Source organism: Meles meles, chromosome 1 (assembly GCF_922984935.1).
Source record: "Meles meles chromosome 1, mMelMel3.1 paternal haplotype, whole genome shotgun sequence".
Lineage (NCBI taxonomy): Eukaryota > Metazoa > Chordata > Mammalia > Carnivora > Mustelidae > Meles > Meles meles.
Window position 1 is genome coordinate 173,173,088 of NC_060066.1, and position 23,085 is coordinate 173,196,172.

General features: G+C 54.3%; 2 protein-coding genes across 5 annotated transcripts in view; one reads left to right on the forward strand and one right to left on the reverse strand.

The window, feature by feature from the left end:
• SSBP3 (single stranded DNA binding protein 3) overlaps nt 1-4,350 on the forward strand; it is a 160,822-nt gene extending 156,472 nt beyond the window's left edge. For all 4 annotated transcript variants that reach the window (XM_046021880.1, XM_046021894.1, XM_046021887.1 and 1 more), the window contains 4 exons: nt 2,324-2,402; nt 2,647-2,675; nt 2,809-2,910; nt 3,683-4,350. In XM_046021880.1, the coding sequence (XP_045877836.1) occupies nt 2,324-2,402; nt 2,647-2,675; nt 2,809-2,910; nt 3,683-3,712 (240 nt within the window). In that variant the 3' untranslated portion in view covers nt 3,713-4,350. The remainder of the gene's footprint in view (nt 1-2,323; nt 2,403-2,646; nt 2,676-2,808; nt 2,911-3,682) is intronic.
• A 3,937-nt stretch (nt 4,351-8,287) lies between these two features.
• On the reverse strand, nt 8,288-23,017 carry MRPL37 (mitochondrial ribosomal protein L37). Its single transcript, XM_046021871.1, has 7 exons — nt 22,605-23,017; nt 18,990-19,173; nt 18,780-18,895; nt 15,742-15,927; nt 13,719-13,876; nt 10,614-10,817; nt 8,288-8,908 (listed from the first exon to the last, which is right to left on the reverse strand). The coding sequence occupies exons 1-7, from the start codon at nt 22,948-22,950 to the stop codon at nt 8,831-8,833; spliced, it is 1,272 nt and encodes a 423-aa protein (XP_045877827.1). The 5' UTR covers nt 22,951-23,017; the 3' UTR covers nt 8,288-8,830.
• Between the last annotated feature and the right edge of the window lie 68 nt (nt 23,018-23,085).

The following is a 23,085-nucleotide window of genomic DNA, read 5'->3' on the forward strand; positions in this document are numbered from 1 at the left end:
TCCTCCTCCGCTGGCAGGAACCGAAGTAGATGTGGCCACTGTGCAGAACCGTCTGGCAGGTCCCGAAAGGCCACACAATCACCACATGACCCGGTGCTTCCACCCTGGGGTTGGTCTCTACCCACGAGAACCATAATGTGTGTCCACGTAGTGACCGTACGCAAGTGTCGAGAGCAGCGGTACTCGTGATAGCTGCGAAGTGGGGACGCTCTCTGTGTCCGGTGACTGAAGGGACTGATGAAATGCAGCTTCGCCGTCTGGTGGAACGTGATTTGGCCAGAAGAAGGAGTGAGGCACTAATTCACGCCCCAACATGAGTGAACCTTGAAGACAGGCTGAGTGGAGGAAGCCGACCACAAAAGCTCACGCAGGATTTCGTTTATACAAAACATCCAGAACAGGCAAATCCATAGAGACGGGAAACGAGGTAATGATGGTCTGGGGCTGGGGGTTTGAGGGGTGCTGGGGAGGGACTGCTGGTGGGTACAGGGCTTCTTCATGGGGTGACAGAAAGGTTCTAAAACAGATTTGGCGGTGGTTGTACAGCTCTGAGTACACGAGAAACCTCTGAATTGTGGGCTTGAAATGGGCCAATTGGATGGGATGTGAATTCTATCTCAGTAAGGCTGTTAAAAATAATACAGAAGAGGCACGTCCGGGTGGCTCAGTGGGTTAAGCATCTGACTTGGTCTCGGCTCAGGTCTTAATCTCAGGGTTATGAGTTCAAGCCCCATGTTGGACTCTATGCTGGGTGTGGAGCCTATTTAAAAAAAAATACTAATACACAAAAAACCACAATGATTTAAAACTTAAAGTTTTTAAAAATTTATTATGTTAGAGTTCTGTGTTTCATAGAAGTATCATGCTTGGAGCTGTTTTGTCTAATGGAGTTGTGACCTAAGTTGACTTCCTAAACCCTTGTCTTCCTCTCATTTGCATTAAGAAGTGTGAAGTTTGTTGCCACATGTCAGAAGTGTGGCCCTAGGAAGCCTCCAGGGTGGCGGGAGGCGAGGAGGCTGAGACTCTGGTGGCCGTGAGTGGGCAGATGGCCCCGAGGCGCTCCTTCCCAGTCTGGGCACACTGGTCTCTGCCCCGGCACTCCCTGCTGCCACCTGCCTCTTATGGTCGCCCAGGACCCCTGCCTAGAATGGCTTCCACGCCCGTCTCTGCCTGGCCAAATCCTGTCCCTCAGTTATTTTGGCCCCCTGCCACCTCCATGCAACATGTTCCGATTTCTCTGCCCTCTCCGCAGTGCCTCTTCCAGAAGCTTTGGCCCTGCCTTGTCTGCAGCTCCCTTTGGAACTCAGCACGTCTGTCCCGTGGGGTGGTTGGGTGTCTGTAGCTGCGGGCTCCTCTTCCAGGCTGAGGCCCAGCCATGACTCGGCTCTGTGTCCCTAGCCCCCAGCACGGGGCCAGACGCCACATGGTCTACCCTTGTCTATCCTGACGTCCGGTCTGCCTCATGGGGCCTTGGCTGTCCAGACAAAGCTCTGCCCTCCCTTCGTGTCCGTGTGACGTGACCTCCAGCCTTTGGTCTGGTCTGCGAGTCCCGCACAGGCCTGAGGCCCGGGCTGGAGCTGACTCCGCCTCTGCCCTGTGACCCGCCTGCACCACCACTTCGGCGTGGGGACGTCGTCAGTGGCCTCCCTCTGCACTGTCCCCTGCCCGGCTTCTCCCCTCCCCCGTCGCTCAGTAGACCCCATCTCCTTACCACCCCCATGGGACTCTTTCGCTTCTGAGGAAGCACTCAGAGGCTTGTGGAACAGCCACCTGTGCCCTATTCCAGCGCCTCCCATCTCTGAGGGGGAACGGGGACCTCTGGCAAAGCATCTCCTACTCTCTCTGTGCTTTAGTTTCCTTATCTGTAAAATGGGGAGAAGAAGCATTAGTACTTTTGGCCCCTGGCTGGGCACAGGCACAGGCAAGTCTTCCGTTTGTGTGTTGTGTATCTGTGTGTGTCTGTGTGAGGTTCTGACCGGGGAGCCACACACTCCACCCCAGGGACAGAGAGAGCCCAAGTAAGTCTCTGCCGTTTGGTTAAAGAGTTGTCCCAGTATGGCATGGTGTGGCCTCAGCCCAATGTCTTTCCCTACCTGGATTTGGTTCCTCACCTCTGCCCGCACAGCTCCAGGGGCCAAGGAAAGGGCCCCGTTCCAGCCTCCTAGCCCATGTCAGACACCTCCGTGTGTCTGACAGAGGGGCTCTGGCAGAGTGGAAGCTCCCTGAGGGCACTGCTCTCCTGCAGCTGGGTGTGGGAGCCTGCGAGAGAACTGCAAAGGGCCTGGGGCCCACTCAGCCACCACACCCTGTGCTTCTCCCCCAGTTCCCGATGGGTCCAGGCTCGGACGGCCCGATGGGAGGCATGGGCGGCATGGAGCCACACCACATGAACGGATCGTTAGGTAAGCAGGCGCCGGCCCTGTGGCCACACGCTCTACCCTGCCCGGCCCTGCGCCAGCGGCCGTCTTCGGCTCAGCCGGGCCTGGTCCCCTACACTGGCCTTGGCTGGGCTCATAGGAAGATCCCCGGAGCTCCAGACAGGACAGGAGACTCTGCGCAGAAGTAGTGTGGGATCTGGGCGTGGTCTGGAGGCCTCTCTGTGGAAGAGCAAACACGAAACTGAATCCGAGCTTTCCTTCCTTCTAGGGTCAGGCGACATAGACGGACTTCCAAAAGTGAGTGTGTGTTTTGTTTCCTCGCTGACAGCATCCACCCTGCCCCAGCCTCAAGGCCCCAGAAAGCTTGTCTCCCCATCGGGTGGGCCGGTTGCTGGTGCACTGGGGCTTACCTCCTCTCTCCTCTCTCCAGAATTCTCCCAACAACATAAGTGGCATTAGCAATCCTCCCGGCACCCCTCGAGACGATGGTGAGCTAGGAGGGAACTTCCTCCACTCCTTCCAGAATGACAATGTAAGTGCTGTGTCCCCCCCACCCCCTACTCTCATTTTGCCCCTGGATTCTTCCACTCACCCCTGCGGCCAGGGATCATTCCTTTAACAAGTTCTGGAACGCACTGCCCAACACCAGCCTGGCGGGCTGGTGTCCCAAGAGCCGCACCACTGGCTTTCTCCTTGGTCATTTTTCTCTACAAAGTGCAGAGCCCCCCGCCCCCCAACGCCTGCTGCATGGCCCCAGCCACTGCCACCCTGACTGCTGGCAGGTCCTTCTGGAGGCATCAACAGTGCCTGCAACACTGAGAAAGCTGATGTGGCTGGAACAGCCCCGGGTTGGGACTCAAGAGGCCTGGGCTCTGGTGCTCTGGGCAGCATGGTCTCTGGGGTCCACTTCTGTCTGACCTGGGGAAGAAGGTTCATGCAACCAGAGACTTCTGGGGGTCTCCATGCAGAGGGGCCAGCTTCTCCTTACAACTCATTTGAAGAAATAGCGTCCTGCTCCAGCAGCTTTTGAGAACCGCAGACCACCCCCGCCCGGCAGAGCCCTGGCTCACCCTGTGGGGGAAGGGCAGCATCTGCTGCTTCCTCAGCTGGAAAAAGGAGGGATTTGAGAAGAGAAAGGAGGGGATGGGGGGGACCCTTGGAGCTCCCACCGTGGTGGGGGCACAGGCTAGTGCCTGAGTGGGCAGTGCCATCCCAGGCTTCCCCACACCCCCAGATGGGCCCTCTCCAGTTCCCAAGGCTCCCACACCCTGGCCTCACAACCCTGTCTGCTTCTCCCCTTCCAGTATTCTCCAAGCATGACGATGAGCGTGTGATCCCCTCCTCTTCTCCGAGACGCTGAGAGAGCCGGCATTGCAGGCGGGAAGATGCCAGAAATTATGCAAGAAGAAATGAGGTGTCATTACCCAGGAGCTGGGGGAGGGGCATCTCCCTGCTCCCCCTCGGCCCCCACTCTCCTCCTCCAGTCCCCCGACCTGTCCCAATTTTAGTTTCATGCAATAAAAAGGCCGAACTTTTTATTCCATAAAACATGAAGGACAAAACTCAAAATAAAAATGTATTTCAAGTCAATGACCAGAAAAATCCCACCCCTTGCCCATTCCCAAAAGGACCTTTTATGTACGTGACACTTTTTTGTTGTTTTTGTTTGTTTGGGGTTTTACCTTTACTGGGATTTTTTAATTTGTTTTCAAGGGGGGTTTTTTGGGGGAAAAATTTTTAAAAATGGAAGCTTCTAGCAAGCCCCCCCCCACCCCACCCCAGTCAACCTCTTTGCTTTCTTCTTTAAAAAAAAAGAAAAAAGAAAAAAGGAAAAAAAAAAAAACCACGCCCTGCTGTATGTCTGTACCCAAGCCCTTCCACCAGGAAAGCTAGTCTAGGTGTGAGGTCTCACGCTGTCTTTGTAGCCATCTAAAAATAATGATAATAATAATAAACTGGGCAGTTTACAATCGGTGGTTTCTTTCAAAGGCCTTTTTTGAAAAGAGAAAAGGAAGTCACCTTTCTCCACTTGGGGTTTTTGGTTCGTGGGGAATGGGCAAGGGAGGGTCAGGAACCTGTTTGGGTTTTGCTTGGTGTCTCCCTGCCGAGGTGGCACCAGCAGTTGCACACCTGGGACCCCAGAACCGCCTCCCCCACTCCCACCCTATTATGTGGCCCGAGGGGCCTGACCACCTGACCGCTTTCAGGACTCCGCGGCGGCGGAGACATGCTGTGACCCGGTGGCATGCACTGTGTTCCCAGGACCGCTTCCTCCTCTCTCTCTCCTGGACCTTCCCCTGCCTGGCCTCTGTGCTGCTCCGGCCCCCCGCTCAGTCTTCCCAGCGAGAATCCTGCCAGCTGAGTGGTGGCCTGGACAGAGCGCAGTGGGGGAGGCCACCCCCGGCAGGATGGCTATGACCTGGGACATGGCAACTGTGACCCCCACGTTCTGTCCCGTGGCCCTGGCTCGCATCATCCTCGTCATGTGTGTGTGGGCACTGTAGGGCTGGAGTTTGAGTTTTCTTTTGTTTTGTTTTTTTTTTCCCTCTTGATTCTTGCTTCTTTTTCAAAGATGGGAAATTGACCAGAATTGCTCTGTATACGCTTGGAACTGGATGGAAAGACTTTGGAATGGCTGTGGGGGCAGGGGACACCAACCAAACAGACGTGCTGTTTCCGGTCCTGTTTTTATTTTCAAAAACCGACAAATGCGACAGTGGAGCCTGTCCCCTCTCAGGAGGGGTGACTCACGGCCTCCCTCACCTCACCGCTCCCATCGAAACCTCCCGTGTCTCGCCCTAAAGACACCTGAATTCTTTGTACATTTACAGCCCCTCCTCCCCACACCCCTGTAGCTGCTGTCTGTTCTCCCTCCCTCCCTGATCCATGTATATCATACTATGTGAGATACCATCTGCCTGAAAAAAGACCTTGTGCGGATTATTGGGAACATTGTAGCTGTTTCTGTGTTTTTTCTTACCTTGTAGTCTGGTTCTGAATTAAGAGAGGAAAAAAAAGTAATTATGATACATTGTAGTTTGTGTACGATATATGTTGATAACGTTTTATTAAAGGGACATCTTTTTTCCGCAGCCCTTCCTGACATGTTTGGGGGGAGGTGTGGGGGACGTGGGTCGGAGTTTATCATTCTGACTACAGAACGCGGATTTTGTGGCTGGTGCATAACAAGACCTCGTTTTGTGTTCAAGGTGTTTAGGCTCTTCCTGGGCACGTTAACCTGCAATCGCCGTGTGGGGTTGCAGTGGCCTTTGGGGAAGGGGGGCTGGGAGGGAAGACTGCAGTCTCCCATCAGATATGTGGGGGCGCTCTAAAATCCAGCTTCAGCTTTGGGTCTCAGACACACCGGTGTGCCAGAGGCTGTTTTTCAGGGCATAGAACAGGTGTGGGCTGCCTTGTTCCACTGAGTCCATGCAGACCACTGGGGTCCCCAAGGCTGCAGCCACTCAGGTGGAGGCTTCCCTGGGCAGAGGCTGGGGACCCCCGGGGGACACTGATTTTTCTATTTTCAGTTTGATCTTGTTCACCTCCAAGGCGAGGAGGAGCTCTCGGAGGACTTTCAGAGTAGCCTTCGGCATCCTGGAAGGCAGCTGGGTGGGGCTGGGCAGACATGGGGAGCCCCGGTCCCAGCCTCTGTCCACACATGGAGAGCTGGGGCGAGGTAAGCAGTGGGGTGTGTGGGTTTGGACATTGAGAAAGTAGAACTTTCTGCTTCCCTTGGCTCCCAGGACCTTGCTCCAGGCCAGATGTGGGCTCGGTACACTTTTACAAGGTCTGACCCTTCCAGACGCTGTTCTGGCCACTACTACTACCTGTGGCCATGGACAAGTTAATTCCTACCTGTGTCCCAGCTTCCTCCTGGGGCATTGTGAGGACGAGCTGGTGTTTATTTAGAACAGCGCCTTGCATGTGTCAGTAGCTGCAGTGCCGGCGGTTAGGGCCCCTGGTAGACCGCCCTGAGGGGGGAGTCCAGAAGGGGGTGACAGAAGAGTCGGGAGGTCCTGGAAGCTCGCATCTCGCCCTTCCCTCCCCTTGAACAAGGCTTCTGGGCTCTTCCTCCGCATATACCCCTCTGAATGACTGGGCAGACGGCGCTCGGCCTGACCCGCATTCGCAGCTCTGAAGGGTTTGGCTCCCTGAGCACGCAGCCTCTGCCATGCGGGCCCCATGCCGCCACCAGTGCTCTCCAGGCAGGCGGGAGCCATGGTGCGGGGTGCCGAGTTAGAAGGGGATCCTGCCTCTAGCCTCACCGGCTCCCCCACCTCTGCTTGCAGGATGAGAATACCGAATGCCCCTCAGCAACCCCGAGGCCAGGCGTTCCTCCAAGCTGGGGACATCTGAGTGTTCCTTGTCCCCAGAATCACCCAGCAGGTGCTCAGTTACTCATGGAGGAACGGATGTTTGCTGGGCAGTCACGCCTGCATACTGGCCCCTCTGTGGTGATGCTTGCTGTGCCACCTAGTGTGGGTGGGTGCTCAGGCAGGGAAAAGGCAGCCTTCACGGCTTCCGTGGACCCAGAGGAGAGCCACTGCTCTGTCAGCATCTGCCGGCAAACTGGGAGCCCCTGGAGAAGAGACCAGGGCTCCTTCTGTAGCTCCCGCTCCAGCTCTGGCTCCCAGCACAAGGTCGGGCAGGGTGCACAGCAGGTTTTTAGACTGGGCTGACTGCTGGCCTGCCCCGGAGGTCTGCAGCAGGGAACCTTAGGGCTCAGGCCCCAATCCTGATCCAGTCTTCGATTCTGTCATGGCGCGGCTGGGGAGGGGACCCACAGCCTGTGGGCTGGAGGGGGCAGGGCTGTGCTGCTGCCCACAGGAGGGACCCTGGATGCAGACAGTGAGGCTGAGGCTGCAGGCTCTTGGGATTTGGGGGAAGGGACACCTCTCTGTAGAAAAGGCAGCTGTCATCACATGTGAGACTCCCAGCTTTTCACACCACACCACCTGCTCTCTGAGCCTGTCTCCCCATCTGTAGGGGGACAATAAAACCCGGCAGTCCTGTCTGCCTCACCTCACAGGTCAGCTGTGCCGGACCCAGAGCTCAGCTCTGAGATCCACAGGGGACACACCCAAGGCCAGCCATAAGGGCTGTCCTCACTCAAGGTGGGCTGGGGCCCAGCACCGGCCCCTCCCAGGGCAGTCCTCGAACCACAGGGTCATCTGCTGGCAGCCCACTGGCGTGGCCGCCTGACTCACAGCCTCGCTCCCACAGGCTCCAGGGGTTTCAGCCAGCCCAGCCCGGCTTCAAGCCGCCACCACCATCCCACCAAAGCCTAAAAGGTAAGTTGCAAAGTGGCTAGAGGATGAGCCTGGGAGCCAGACACACAGGGGCAGAGCTCCACTTGGCCATTTACCAGGTCTAGTGGCTCGTGCTGCCCCTGGATCTCCCCTGAGAGGCCCTCCAGCAGGGCCAGCCTCCCTGCTTCCCTCTGGGACTTGCCCTCCGACCCGCTGCACCTTGGGCTCTCGTTCTGAGGAACACTGCGCATCCGATGACTGGTGGCAGGCTGACAGTGTCTGCAGAAAGGCTCCACTCCCACAGAACTGGGAACTGGTCAAGACCTCAGGTGCAAACCCACAGAGCTCGGGCTCTCCGCCCAGCACGCCCCATCGCTCCCCACAGGGGCTTGTCCTCGAGACATTCCCCAAACTCATCTGCACATCTCCAAGTGTTTACCTAGGAAGCAGACCTGTGCCACCCACTGTGTGACCTAGGTGGCCTACTATCTGAGGTCCCTTACCTCGAGGGCCCAGAACAGTGCCCAGCACACAGGCATTCAAGCGCTTCCCTGAATATGGAAACGACACAGAAGGACAAGACAGGGTGCTGGGTCTACGGTGCAGGGTCCAGGGCAGGACTCGGAGGTGGTGTGAACAGAGAGAGGCCAGCCAAACCAAGGATGTACTTGCTCTATTTACCCGGATGCTAGGGAGAAATCCACAACAAATGTTCTAGTCAGAGTTCCTGCAGCCCTGGTGAAATGTGCCCAGTCTGGAGAGTCCCACAAGAACCCAGGGAGCCTCAGAGAGGACCTATCCTGTGGCGGCCGCTCCATCTTCACAATACGGGAGGTCATTATCATCAAGTGTCAAATGAACAAGGTGAAACTCAAAGAGACGAAGATTCTTATCTGAAGTCATCTTAAGTCAGAGTCGGCAGTGGGCACAGCCCAGCTTCCCGGGGGCAGGTCAGGCTTCAGGGCCCACACCCACACAGAGGCCGGGTCATGGCGGGGCTCGCATACAGCTACGGGCACCCCGCTCCCACTGCTCCCCCACACACAGGCACAGGCTCTGGGGCAGCGGAAGGGCTCTCTATCGGCAGCCAGACCACAGGCTGGGTGAGCACGGAGGCTCCGGGCGGCCCAGCACTGCTCTGGATACAGCGTCTCATGCGGAAGGGGCCGGGGGCCTCGAGACCCCAGAGTGGTCCTGGGTTCACACAGCACCATGCAAGTACAGAGCTAAAAACTTCCTGAATGTCTCAGGCTGGAAACCAGTTGGCCCAACAGGTTCCTGGAAAGAACACAGCCCATTAGGATCCTGCTACAAGGTTTAATGGCAGCAATGAAAACAAAGGTGGATTTTACGTAAATTCTAAATGTCGGGATAATGCCCGTCTTCTCCTCTCATGGACCAAAGAGGGGCACCGGGGAGCCTGCAGTGAAGAGATACCCCAGAGGCTGGGCTGGAGGACATGAGGCTCTCCTAGCGCTGTTGACACCACCCTCTTCCCCAACCCCTCCCCTAAACCACCATGAACCAATGGTCTGCTGCCCCCCTTTCATTCTCAGGGACAATAATCCCTCACTCGTTCACACACATCGATCAGACCCCTTCTCTCTGTACCAGGCCTGTGCCCCGTGCCAGAAACCCAACAGTGGCTTGAATCTGGCTCTGCCCTCAAGGAGCTTACGGCCAGATCTCCAAACAGTGACGATAAAAGCTGACGGGCCTCACAGCAGACATAGGGAAAAGATGCTCAGAAAGCAGAGATGACTCATGGTTTCCCATGAGTATGAACGAGTCTTACAGGGCAAGTAGCATGGGCCGGAGGGAAAAAGAAAAGGCAGGCGGCCTCTGACAGACAAGTCTCTGTGCCAGCAAAGGCAGGAAGCAGAAGGGCAAGGCTGGAGCCCAGGGCCTGTGCTGGGGGCTCAGGGCTGGGGGGGCAGGAGCCATCTGACCAGCCAGGATGTGTCTGCCACTAAGTCAGTGTTCTGGAAGGGAGAACCCAGAGACACACGGGGGAGGAAGAGACAGGGTAAGAGCAGAGAGTGCAGAGGCAGCTGGTGTGGCTGCAGGTGATACACGATGGTGTCTGGGCCAAAGAAAAGGGCCCCACCCAGGGAGGCACTTCTGGGGCAGAAACAGCACCGGCAGATGCTGGAGAGCTAAGCAGGCAGCTGCCATGCCGATTCTGTTCAAAAGCCCAACACCAGCTCCGCGTAGCACACCAGCTCAGGCCCGTGTGGGACCCAGGACACAGCTAGCTGCAGACCCAGCAGCCCCCAAGGTCCCCTCGTCCCTTCAGGGTGCTTATCGCTGCCTGTCCTCACATTATGAATCAGAACGGTCACTGTGCGGTGCACAGAAAGCAGGCCGGGACTCTGCCAGTGGAGCACCAGCGACAGTGACAAGGCCCCAGAAAGAATCCCATGTCCGAGGGAAGAAAAGAATGAAGGCCTCGTCCATGGGCCCCACCTCCGAGGAGCTTGGAGCTCCATTTGATGGAGGAGAAAAATCTGGAAACAGCAGGACTGTGCTGTGATGGGGGAACACAGGGGCTATGGGGACCCACCTGAGGGACGGCAGTGAGGCTAGCAGTGGGATGGGGTGGGGGTGGGGAGGTCCTTATGCTAGACCTGGAAGGCCAAGGAGAGGATGGCCCGACAAAAGAGAAATGGAGGGCAGGGGGAGAAGGGAAACGCCTCCTACAAAAAAGCAGCAGCATCCCTGAGGGGCCCGAGCCAGCAGCAGCAGGGCATATGGGGGCACAGTGAGGTGCTAGCCATGCTGGGGGCACAGGGAAGCAGGAGGGGCATGGAGGGCCAGGCAGGGCCCAGGACAGAAGAAGCGCTCCCAGAGAGATCCTGGGCAGGACGACCCTAAAGCCAGGGTCCCCACTGCGAGCATCCCTTCAGCTCCATCCCTGGCTCACTCTGGGGACACGGAGTCACGGTCCCCGTCCCATCACCAGGCTGGAGATGGCAGAACTTACCATAACCACCTTCTTTTTGATCACTGGGCGACACCAAAAATGCTGATAGAGGAGCTGGTCTGAGTCCACCCAGACCAGATTCTTGACGCCCTCGTTGGAGGCCAGCTGCGTGGTGTTCAGCTGCAGCACAAGGAACTGGAAGACACGTCCATCGGTGCCCACGCTCTGCACAACCACCGGCTGCTCCAAAACCTTAGCGTCGTTCTGAGAGCGAAACGGGACAAAGAAGTCAAACCAGACACAGCGGGGCATAAAGAACAGCACCGAGCCTGCAGCTTCCACAGCCAGTGCCCGCTCCCGTCGAAGGCTCTGACCGCGGGGCAGGGGCAGGGGCCAGGGCAAGGCCATCCCTCCCTCCCCCAGCCCAGCTCTGCCTGACCCGGCACCTCCTGGATAAGCACACGAAGCAGTAATTCCTGCCGCAGGGGAGTGAGGACTGGGCCAGTGGTAGAGTACAGGAAGGTGACAGGAGCTTAATGATGGGATATCCCTCAGACCCGTGGTGTTATCCGATGGCAACAACAGTAACACTGGTTCCACCAATGGGTCAGTGAATATATAAGCTCACTCTGTTCCCACTCTACTTGCCAGATGAGGAAACAGTCTCAGCAAGGCTAGGGACTGACCTGATGTTCCACAGTGGCCCGGCCAGTGCTATGCCTACTCAGTTCCCACAGCACCTTACTCCCAAGGGCCTGGTGCCCCGGAAAGCCCGGCCCTGGGCTTCATGCCCCCAGTGCAGCTCTGAGAAGGCATCAGGCTACCGGGCTATCTGCACCAGCGTGTTGGCAGCAGGCTTTCACCTGGCAGCCCGCGTGCTGGTGCTCCCCTTCAAGGAGCGCCACTCGGTCTGGACCCCCGCAGCAACCAGCTCCCGCACACTTCGCACACGCCAGGTGGGTCACCGGCTTTACAGCCACCAGTAAGCTCACAGATCCAACAGTCTGTCCCCATTTCACAGATGGGGAAACTGAGCGTCGGAGAGGTGCTATCATTTGTGCAAGGCTGCCCATGGGACGTGAGCCAGGATCAGACCCCACACCAGGAAATCACTGACACCCCTCCCATCGTGGTCGAGCCCTGGTGTCCAACACCATGGGACAGGAGTACCTGCTGTCACTCCCAGGAGCGTCCCAGGATGGATGAGAAACGACACGCTCACCCCCCCCCCCCCCACTCCCAGAGGCTTCGCAACAGTGCAGTTGGGTGAGGGCCAGCTGCTGGACAGAGAGCCAGCAGGCAGGCCCCAGGAAGCAGAGCATCCTTGATCCAAAACGCTGCCTACGTTCGCCCCTCCAGAGCGGAATGGGACATTAGGAACAGTTAATGTCAGATGGCGGTGTGGGCCACACTGGGACTGCTGGCCTTAGAAATACCTGTTCTTAGCTGCATGAGAAATAAATAAAAAGAAAAGTACCTCTAAGTGTTAGCTGAGATTCTGTATTGACTCTTATCTCCCTCTACAGATCAATAAAACTGCAGGTAGTACATAAATTTCTCAGCAATTTTACCTTTTACACGGAGGCTCTTCCCGTAATTGCTCAACTTCACATCCCCAGGAATAATTCGTACCTGGAGGGGGTGGGGGAGGTCTCCCCTCCTACCCAACCGGGTGGCAATTAGCGGCAGCGTCGCTAGCCATGCTCCGCTGGCAGCAGCTGGCACAGGAGCGGCGAGGAGCCTGCAAAGCGGGTCCCTGGCGTGCCACCCCGCCCGCTCCGCTCCCCTGCCCGGGAGATGGGAGGCAGCACATCTTTTGAAGCTAGAGGGATCAGGGCCGCAGTGCTTGCTTCCCCACGCAACAGCTGTGGGATCTTGGGCAAGTCACCTAACCTTCCAGAGCCTTCCTAAGTACATAGTCAAAGAGCGGAAACAAAGATAACCTTCAAGGACTGAAGAGACACAAGAAGGTCACATAAAGATGTAACAGCTGCCGATCTCTTAGCTGTGTGAACTGGGAAGGCACCTGGCCTCCTTGAGCCTCAAGTTTCCTCAGCTATGAGGCCAGGGGCATCTGCGACGGAGGGTTGCTACAGGCAGTGGTTCTCAAACTCAGAGCTGTGGTTCTCAAGCCCGAGCTAAAGCCAGCACCACCCGAAGGGCTCCTGGCAACACCGGTTACTTGGGCGCCACCCCAGAGTTCCTGATGCGGTAGAATCTACCTCCACCAAGTTCCCGGATGACACCTATGCTGCTAATCCAGGCCCACACTTTGAGGAACACGGATATAAAGAACCCTGGAATGTAGCAAATGCCCAATATAGGCAAGGTCCATTCCACACCCTATCGCGTTTGCCCAACCACATGCCTCCAACCCCACTAGTTCCTAGACCAAGTAGGATGGGAAACAGGGAAAAGAGAACATTGTGAATCTCTTCAATCCTCAGCTCTCAGCACTCCCCCAACACAACCCCCCACCCCCCCCCACCACCCCGGGATCCAGTGTCCCAGGCTGCCATTCCCTACTCCCTCCCTCGAGGCCGCTGCTCCCTGGCCAGGCTTTCCCCCATTTTAGGGACAGCTCTGTGGGACAACTACTCAGCCCACGTTCTAAACAATCCAGGTCCTTAAGAGCTCCTCCCAGAATCAAGGGGCTATCACCAAGTGGTGTCTTGGTCCCCAAGCCTGTCCTCATTTGGCACACAGGTCTGTATCATCTCTGCTTCACCTCCTCCTGCCTGTGGAGGATCGTGCCCCGTTCTGCTCTCACAGAACCACGAGAGTCGTACTAGAGCAGGAATAACAAAAGCCCGAGGAGCTGGCTACACCCAGTTCTGCCCCCTTCTCCACCACTCACTGCTGTGTAAAGCTGACAAGCTGCTTAACCTGCTGGCGGTTCAGGGGCATAACTGGAAAATGGGGATGACAAAGAAACCTCGTGGGCTATTCTGATGAACACACGAGGTCTCTTATGTAAAAGACAAGCAGGCACACAGGAGGCCCCCAGATGCCAGTTTATGTCCACAAGGTGTGTGGAAGTGCCTGTCCCTGGAAGTCCTCAGTCAAGCAAGGGATCCCCCTGCACCTCCCTTCTTCCTTGAAGCAGTGTAAGGCAGGAGGCCAACACCACGTCAAGTAGCTCGGAGGTCTTCTCCACATACATACCCCATAGAGGCGCCGGGCCTGGACCAGGGCGTTGCCAAAGGCAAACAGGATCATCTTGGCCCGCAGCTGATCTGGTTGAAAGCGGTGTGGCCGTAAATTGGCTGTCTCCAGGAAATACAGGGTGTGGGGATAGGGGTAAGGATAACCCTCCTGGAATCCTGCAAGATACATAATCACGTGGAGGAACGGAGATTAGTAACAGCCTGTCGCAGAGCCTTTGGAAAGTCACCTCGCCCTTGCTCAGTGCCAGGCACCACAGAGATTCTGTAAAGGCAGATGCCATCACTACAGCTTGGGGGATGGCAAACCAGTCTGCCAGCCACATCGCCCCCCGGCCCCCACCTGTTTTAATGAACAGTTTCTAGCGGAGCATAGCCATGCCCACTCACGGACACAATGTCTACGAAGTAGCTGTCAGAGACCCTATGTGGCCTGCACAACCTGAAATATTTACTATTTTGGCTCTTCACTGAAAATGTTGCCGACCTGTGCTAGGTTGACTCCTGTGTGCTAGCTCTAACTCTACCCCTTTCTCGCTCATTCAAGCACACAGGGGACAGCAACTGCTAGTAGAAGGAAACCTGGACGCTATGCTAATTATTTTTTTAAAAGCCAACCATCAGCAACATCCCATACTTTATTATTCACGATAAAGGCCTCGCCTCATGCCTCCCAAGTGCTCTGCAAACGCTGGCACTGCGGATCAAAGCTGAGCCCTTGTTCCTCCCAGCCACAACCCTGCCAGGCCACCACGTGCGTCCCCTGTGGCCAAGAGTAAATCCTTGGTAGGCTGGCAGCTTCCAGAACGAGCAACCCGGATTAGTAGAAGTAGGTAACAAGGAGGAAGAAGCTGGGAAAACATGGGTTCTGAAATATCCCAGAAGCAAGCACTACTTAGAGACGCCCTCCCTCGGGCCTCCATCCTTGCTTCAGCTGGTCAGCGCTCCAAGCGCCCAGCCTGAGACAGGCGCCAGGGTCAGACAAGGGCCAGGAGCAGAGGCCGAGCACGGCCTGCCACTGCCTTTGAGGGGCTCCGTCCTGGGTTGGGGGGGGCGTCCACACAGAGGGACATGTGAAGATCTGAGTTGGGTGAGCTGGGGCTGGGGAAGGACAGAGGAAAGGCCCCTGATGACAGATGAACCACTGAGGGGAAGACAGCAAGAGGTGGACAGCCACACACCTCAGGCAGAGGGAAGAGGACACACTAGAGCCTGTGGTGAGAAAGAGCACAATGTGTTACGTGTAGCTGGACTACAGCGGAGGGCCGGGGGCGGGCAGCAGGGGACTCCTCAAGGTGAGGCTGAAGAGAGGTACCAAGACCTGAGGCCCTCATGTTGTAAGATGAGGACTTCCACCTGTACCCGGCAGGCCCTGGGGAGGTGGGGACAGAGGACTGAAGGGAAGGGACAGAATGTGGGTGTCAGAAGGTGCTTCTGGAACCGGGAACCAGATGGACTGAGAGAAAACAGCCCAGGTCAGGCTGGCCAGCAAGTTGGGAGGTTGCAGCAACAGGCTGGGCCTCCTGGAAGCTGTCGCCGTGGAGATGAGGTTAGAAGGAAAGCGCTACAACTCCTAGGGACGGACTGGAGGGCGTGAGCCGTGGGCCTGCCTAGCCTGATGCTCTGGCTTCTGTCACCGCCGCCAGGGGAGGTGGTGGGGGCTTATTTGATGGAGTTTTGATGAATACCCCCATTCAAGGCCTGGGGGGGGGTCCTCAGTCCTAGCAGGTGGCTGGGCAGGGTTTATGGGTACACAGGAAGAGGGGTGTCTTTTAAGGGACCTGTGAATAAAGGAAACACTTGGCCCATAGCCAGAAGCCCCACAGCCACCCATTACAGCTCTGACGTAACAGTTACCTCTCAGGGGTCAAAAGCAAAGTGGGGATACACTGCTACGTGGCTCTCAGAAGAAAATGTGTGTGAGGTGCGGAACACAGACTCAATATTTAATATACTCCTTCCCTTCAAAAAAAGGACGTCCCTCATCTCCACGCTGTGTGGAGACGCGAGGCTGTGACACTTACCTGTATTGTCTTCCACATCATAAACATTGGATTCCTGAAGATCAATAGTGGGAGATATGGGATAGAAGGTCTCAAGAACATGATTCTTAGTAGCTTCGACCTCCTCTCTGGAGGCGATGGTGGGCAGTGGATCCTTGGCATTCAGTCGAGCTCCACTGGAACCACGGACCTGAAGGAAAAAAGACTCTACAAGGGGAGAAAGACGATTAGTCTACCCTAATCCAAAGGCTTACCTCACTTCAGCCAAGCCTAGAGCCTTCATCCTACCATGCTCCTCAAGTCTTAACTGCTTTCCCAGCTGATCACCCTAATCGCAGAAAACAAAACTTTGGTCGAGATGTTGAGAAGGGGACCAACCAGAGCACTCTTCTTCCTGTGTTCCCTTGCCAATGACCCTGCGGCCACCTGGCAGTCTGGATTCGGGGCTGCCCCACACAGATCTTCCCAAGCACCTGCTCTATGCTGGGGACCCAGAAATGAGTGAGAGCTACCCTCTGCTCTCAAGAAGCTTCTTAGGTAGTAAGTGTATACAAAAGTACAAACCATACTCAGAGACAGTAGAGGGAGAAAACTGACCTCCTCTGGGAGGCCTGGGAAGCTTCCTGAAAGTGGTATGCCTTTGAACTGGTTTCTGAAGGATGGATAAGAGCAGAGTTTCTCAACTTTGGCCCTACTCTCATTTTGGACTGGCTAACTCTTTGATGAGATAAACTGTCATGTGCACCGTGGAGGTCTGCCAGCACCCCCGGCCCCCACCCACCAGATGCCAGCAGAACTCCCCCCGTTCAAGTCATGATAATCAGAAGTGTCTCCAGACCCTGCCAAATCTCCCTTAGGGCGCAAAACGCCCTTGGTTGGTTAATAGTCACCCAGGCAAGAAAAGGGAAGGAAAAACATTTTAGTTAGGAGGAACATGTGCGAAGGCACATAAGTGTGCTGCTCCATGGCAGAGTTTAGGGAGACAAACCAGGTGATGCCCAGAATGTGGCAGGGAAGGAGAGAGGGGGTGAAGGGGGAGGGGACTAGAGGCTAAGAAGAAAGACTATTAACTCAGGAAGGGGACCAAGTTGTCCTCAACAACCAACAGTGAGGGAATATCAGGCCAGTCAGGAAGCCTCACCTAAGACGGATCGGGGTCCTGGCTACACAGACGGCAGTTTATGAGGAAACACACACCTGACACACCAGCGAAGCTGACACTATGAGCGTGTGCGCATGCCCCTACCTGAGGTCTCCACAGGAGGCTGCATGCCACCAGGCAAGATGTGCCTGAAAGGCTCCCCTGAGAACGGCCTCCTGAAGATTCTCCACAGAGCCAAATCTTCCTCTGGAGGTGCTCTGGACAGTCAAATCACAGCGCCATGGTAACGGGTCAGGGGTGATGACCTTCTACATCTAACAGCTGGTTCGGTCCACAGCACCGCCACCTAATTAGCACGTGGTCTCCCTCACTGCATGTGTAAAGCAGGGATACCACGTCTGTGGATGGATGAACTCTGAGCCGCTTGGTAAAACACGTCACGCCCACATCTCGGGAATAGTTTCCTAAAATATTTCCTGTTTCCTCACATATCATCTGCAAGGAAGATAAATGTGCCTGGACCTCTCCTAACCTTGGGTTTCAGATTCTCCCCACAGACCACTCTAGTGTGGTTTCCAATTCAATTCCCTCCACATCCCTCCTCCAGTGACAGCTCCAAATGGGGCAGTTTAATTAGAGGTAATAGTTGATGACGGGCCAACAAGTACTCCTCTATTAATGAGGTTCACTAATTTCCTTAGTGGTGCCATTACCTCTGCACAGTTGACTCCTTGCCAGGAAGTCCATACTCAAAAGGGGCAAGCTGGAGAAACCTGACCAAGCAGATGCCCTGAAAATCCCCAATCATTCCACAGCCAGTTTCCCTGCACCAGGATTCCGCTAGTCGGAACGCTGGTGTGCCTGGAACATCCCTGCCGGAAACCCCTCGGGTGGTCATCACCCACCCGACCCCTCGGTCAGCACTGCTCACGTGCCGGCAACTGTTAGACACTGTGCACAAAAATGAGTGAGACACGGTCCCTGCTGTCAGGAGTTCCCTTTAGTGGGAGGACAGAGGAGAGATTAGAGAATTCCAATACGGTACAATATTGCTCTGGTAACAAGAGGCACGATGGGCACCAGGAGCACAGAGGCAGACTAGCTAATGTCCGCACTCACGTAGGAACGGGGCTGGAGCTGAGCCTCACAGACAAGCAGAATTTAGCCAAACGAGAAAAGTAGAAAAAAGCATTCCACACAGAACATACAGCACAATGCAAAAGATGTAAAAGCTTGATGCCAAAAAGCTGCAAGCAGCTGAAGTGTACATTTGGCCTGGGGGTGTGCTGGGGGTAGGGCGGTAAGGAGAGAAGACCAGAAACCCAGCGGGCGGCCAGATCAGTGGGGTGCATCTGATCATAAACGGCTGAAGTTCCTGGGAGGCAGTGAAGGGTCTGAAACAGGGGAGGGAAGTGAACTTTAGAAAGATCAGTCTAGCAGCTACACAGAAAATGGATTTGGAAAAGGAGAAAAGCACGAATGGGGTAATAAGGCTCTGACCATCGAGTATGAGCTCTGTGAAGGCAGAGACTGCCTACGCTTTATTACTTCTTATCTTCAACATTTAGGCCCTCACAGGCACTCAATAGATACTAGATACGGCTAAATTAAGTCATGGGAAGAAGTGATGAAAAACAAAGACTGAGGAACACCCGGGGCTCAGTGGGTTAAGCGCCCTATTCTTGACTTCAGCTCAGGTCATGATGTCAGGATTGTGAGATTAAGCCCCACATCGGGCTCCGTGCTAGGCACGGAGCCTGCTTAAGATTCTCTCTCTCTCCCATCTTTCCCTTAAAAAAGAAAAAAAAGAACTGGTCTGTGGCTCAGGACAGGAGGATGTGTCTGATTCTACAAGTGGTCTGTGAAAGTTGGAAATGAGCACAGGCAAGGACACGGTGGTGGTGACCAGGTAGTGGGGTTAGGAGTAGAAAGATAAAAAGCAGACAAGATGACCAACCTCGATTCCAGGTGGTGGATAACCTGTAGTTACTAGCATAGATCCTCCTGGCCAGAGAGGGATGCTTGAGAATCTGAGATCTACAAAGCTGTAGCAGACTGTCCATAATGACTGGGCTGGGAGGAAGGAAGAGACATTTGGAGATTTAAAGCACAAGGCTGACTCTAAAATCGATCAACTAGAAATCTTACTGAGTTGGGGGAAACTTACCAGTAGGCCTCTCTCTTGGGGGTGTCTTCAGTGGAGTGCCAGAGACGGGCGTGAGAGATCACGTTCAAAAGGCGTTCATCTTGGTTCTCTATGCAGTTCTTTGGATCAGTGACGAGGCTAAGCACTTTCTCAGGAAGTCCTTCTATTAACTTGGTCTTGGTAAGCCAGAGGGCCTGCTTTACACCTTTGGGGTAATCCGTCACAAAAACAAGACAAACAAACAAACAAAAAAAGAAGACAAGTAAGTAAGAGTTGCTTAAGTCTGCCAGTAGCATCTTGGGGAGAGGTCTGCCCTGAGAGAGACAGGATTTGTACTGTGACATCTGAGGAGTCAGAACTAAAAAATAAGAGTAGAAGCCAGGACAGCCGATTCCAACTCGATGGAAGGCATGACTGTATTCCTGCGGATGGTCAAGCTGACTGAGGTAGTGAGAGCCTGCACAGGAGCGATTCAAACAGCAGCGGAGATGGCTGGGATCGTAAGGCTGAATCTTGTGGGAAACAGTCCATCTGTTGCCTGCAAGATTCAGACAGACTCCAGACTCAAGGACTAGATCAGTAGATGCCAGCATTTCAAATCCTCGATCCCTTTATAACCAACATCCAAGTCCCTGACTGGAAAAGCCCATGGTCGGGGCACCTGGGTGGCTCAGTGGGTTAAGCCTCTGCCTTCGGCTCAGGTTGTGATCTCAGGGTCCTGGGATCGAGCCCAGCATCAGGCTCTCTGCTCAGCGGGGAGCCTGCTTCCCCTTCTGTCTCTGCCTGCCTCTCTGCTACTTGTGATCTCTCTGTCAAATAAATAAATAAATCTTTAAAAGAAAAAAAAAAAAAAAGGAAAAGCCCACGTCTACCAAATAGATCCCATGTATTAGGTGTGGGCCGAGGGTGAAGCCCATGCTGCTGCATCAAGGGAAAACAGCTTCTGGAAATAATGGAATAACTTACTAATCATGAGTAACTTCAGGGGCCCTGAGTTTGGGAGCACTGAAACAGATAATCTTTCACATCTCACCTAACCCTGAGCTTCTACAATGAGCTATCTTTAAACAGATTTTTATACGTAGAAGCCCTATGAAATGCACTGCTGTGATTTTTCAGAAGGATCACGCGTTCCATTTATTACACAGGATCCTCCCTGGCCTCAGTACTGGAAGGTTGGGCTTCTCCTGGGATAGTACAGCTTTGTCTTATAGACATGGTGAACTGCGTAACTGAAAATGTTCCTCCCTATACCAGGCGTCAACAAACTTTTCCCTCAAGGGCCAGATAGTAAATATTTTCAGCTTCTGAGCCATACATTCTGTCACAACTGCTCATCTCTGCCACTGTGGCAATGAAAGCAGCCAGGGGCTACAAGTAAACAAGTGAGTGCGGCTGTGTTCTAGTAAACTATTTACAGAAACGGGCAACTGGCCGGGTCAGCTGACCCTGCTCTGCACCCTTAACAGGCTGAGAGCCAAGTCTGGGGCTCCCCCTTAGCAAGCGGAACCTCACAGAATGGATTTTTTTGTATTTACCTCACTGTTTTATTTCTCCTTCATGTAGAGTCCCTGACCTATATGTTTTTAATTTAATTTGGCTGTGCTGTAAAGTTTCTATAAGATGCCTGAAATACTTTTCAGGAAATAATGGGATATAAATAAACAAAAATAGATTTCATTCAGACTGCTTCGTTTTCAGACAGTAAGGAATGACAGCTATTGTCAGTGGGATGGGCTGTGATGCCAAGCAGAAGTCCCTTGCTTCCCCTTCCCCAGATCTGGCTTCTCTGAGGGAAGAACTGGTCCAGCGCTACGGACCTAAGCTCTGCATCAAATCCACATCCCAGTCCCCTACCCTCAGAACAAAGTTAATACTGTATTCTTGTCCATGGCTGTAGTCACAAATTGACAGCAGGCTGGTGACGGCTTTGGTTAGCAGGCTACTCTCGCCAGCACATATCTTCATTTGTAATGCTATGCCTAGGATTAAGCCGAGCCTAGTATACTCTGGGCGAAACATTCTCAAGCAATTTCCTTTGTGCTAATAAATGAAATGCTGTGAAGGCAATGAGACTTTTCACTTTGAGGCTTATAGGACATGGTACATACAATCATTTAGAAATATAACTTCTGGATTTTATGGCACAGCAGAAAAAGCCCTGGACCAGAGTCAGATAAGCTGAATTTTAGTTCTGGCACTGCCGTTGTTCCTTAAACTTGACAGTGGATTAAAATATTGAGATTTCATGGTTCCCTAGGATATGAATAATACGTAATCATTAGAGCTGCCATTTACTCAGCACCACCATCTACCCTGGGCCAGGAACTTTATCTGCAGATCGGATGGGATTTTATGGAATGGAGGATGAAATTCAGAGACTAAAGAATTTGTTTCAAGTCACATACCCTTTAAGTGATGATGGAGAGGAGCACCTGAGTCTGTCTACCCTAAAGCCTAGTAATGTTACAAGGGTCACACAAGGGTGGGGCACCTGGATGGCTCAGTCCTTAGCATGGACTCTTAATCTCAGAGTCATGGATTCTAGCCCCATGCTGGGTGTGGAGTCTACTTAAACAAAATGGGGGTGGGGGGGTGTGTACAAGTCTTGTGAGGTCCATTACAATACCCAGGTAGGGCAATGGGAATGTTTAGATGCTGGAAATTCAGCTTTCAGGAATGGGTCTGAGCAGCTTAAAAGGCTGGCCAGTTAAGTTTTTTTCAAATCTAGGATTTATTCTTTGGTTTAGTCCCCAAATCCTGCCAGGTCTCTTTCTTTCCTAATTAGTCCTTGGAAAATACTGCTTCCACTGACCTTGACCATTTTGTGTTTCCAGAACCTGCCCCATCCCCACAGTGATTTGGGGACTAAGGAAGAAGAGGTAAGAAGAACAGGGAAAGGGACCCTCAATAAAAAGCTCCCCCATCCCCATAGACTCTGGAAAATAATTCTGGTTCTGCTCTAGACACACTGGTTTCATTCAGCTCAGTTGTTAAGACCTGTTCTTAGTAAAAGGGGAGCAGAAATAGGCTAGATGGCTTTTAGGTCCAGAACCCTTCCTTAAAAACATCTCAGCTCTGACCTCTGACAGAGGACATTGACCTAGGACACAAGAGAGGTAGCCCTGGGTTCACTATTATTAACCCACGGCACCTGTGTGGGCACCTCTCTGTCACACTCAGCAATCCTGCCAAAAGAGGCCATAAACCAGATTAAGCATGCTTTCTGCTGTCTCTTTCCACTATAAACTCCCTCCATCAAATCATTCAATGTACAATTACATCTCCAAGGTATTAAGAGCTGGAAGGGTCAATGTGGATCATCTAATCAAAACCACTGAGTTCACAGAAAATGGAGACTCCGGAAATTTCAGCCACTTGCCCCAAATCACACAGAATTAGATGGAGGCAGGGACAGGCCAGAAACCAGGTCTTTTCACTCCGCCATTCAACCTAACACTGCCTCACAGAAGCACACTTCTCATCCCACTTAAACCTGAAACCCTCAGAAGACGTCATCACTACCCATTTCGCAGTCGAAGAAACCGAGACCCCCAAAGTTGCAAGGCCACGGAAAGTTGGGGTCGGTGCTGGGCAGAGGAAGGAGATCCCCTCCTTCCCGTCCTAGGGCCTCACCCTCGAGGAGGCGGCAACCCTGGTGGAAGACGTAGCAGGCCTGATCCTTGTACAACGGCTGCTCGTGAACCGGGGTTGGGCGGCGGAACTTTGGGTGCGTCCAACCGGGGTCCCAGGGCGGGAAGACCGGCCTCGCCAGCCCGGGCATGAAGTGCATCTTCCCCGCGTACGTGATGGGCTCCAGCCCCGGGATCTCGTACACCCTGTCCAGGGGACGAGGCTCGGGCTTCCGCGTAGAGCGCACGCCCCACTCGTACGCCCCGCGTCTCGGAGCCCCGCAGTCCCCGAGGCCGAGCCGCCCAGGGCGAACCAGTGCCCGCCTCGCGGGCCCCGATACCAACGCCATACCAACTTGATAACCCTCAAGACCTCCACCTGGACGCCGCCATGTTCCTGCGCGCAAGGCCTGCTGGAAGCGAAGAGGGCTGGGCGCCGAGGCTCGGTTTATGAGTGGCATCCACTTCAGCCAATCATATTCAGG

Bases quoted from the DNA above. Each gene is read 5' to 3' on its own strand.
- MRPL37 (XM_046021871.1), bottom strand. From the start codon at position 22,950: ATGGCGTTGGTATCGGGGCCCGCGAGGCGGGCACTGGTTCGCCCTGGG. The intron at 13,877-15,741 runs GTAAGTGTCACA...TGTATCTTGCAG, and splicing joins TGATGTGGAAGACAATACAG to GATTCCAGGAGGGTTATCCT. The intron at 10,818-13,718 runs GTATGTATGTGG...TTTCGCTCTCAG, and splicing joins AGGCCCGGCGCCTCTATGGG to AACGACGCTAAGGTTTTGGA.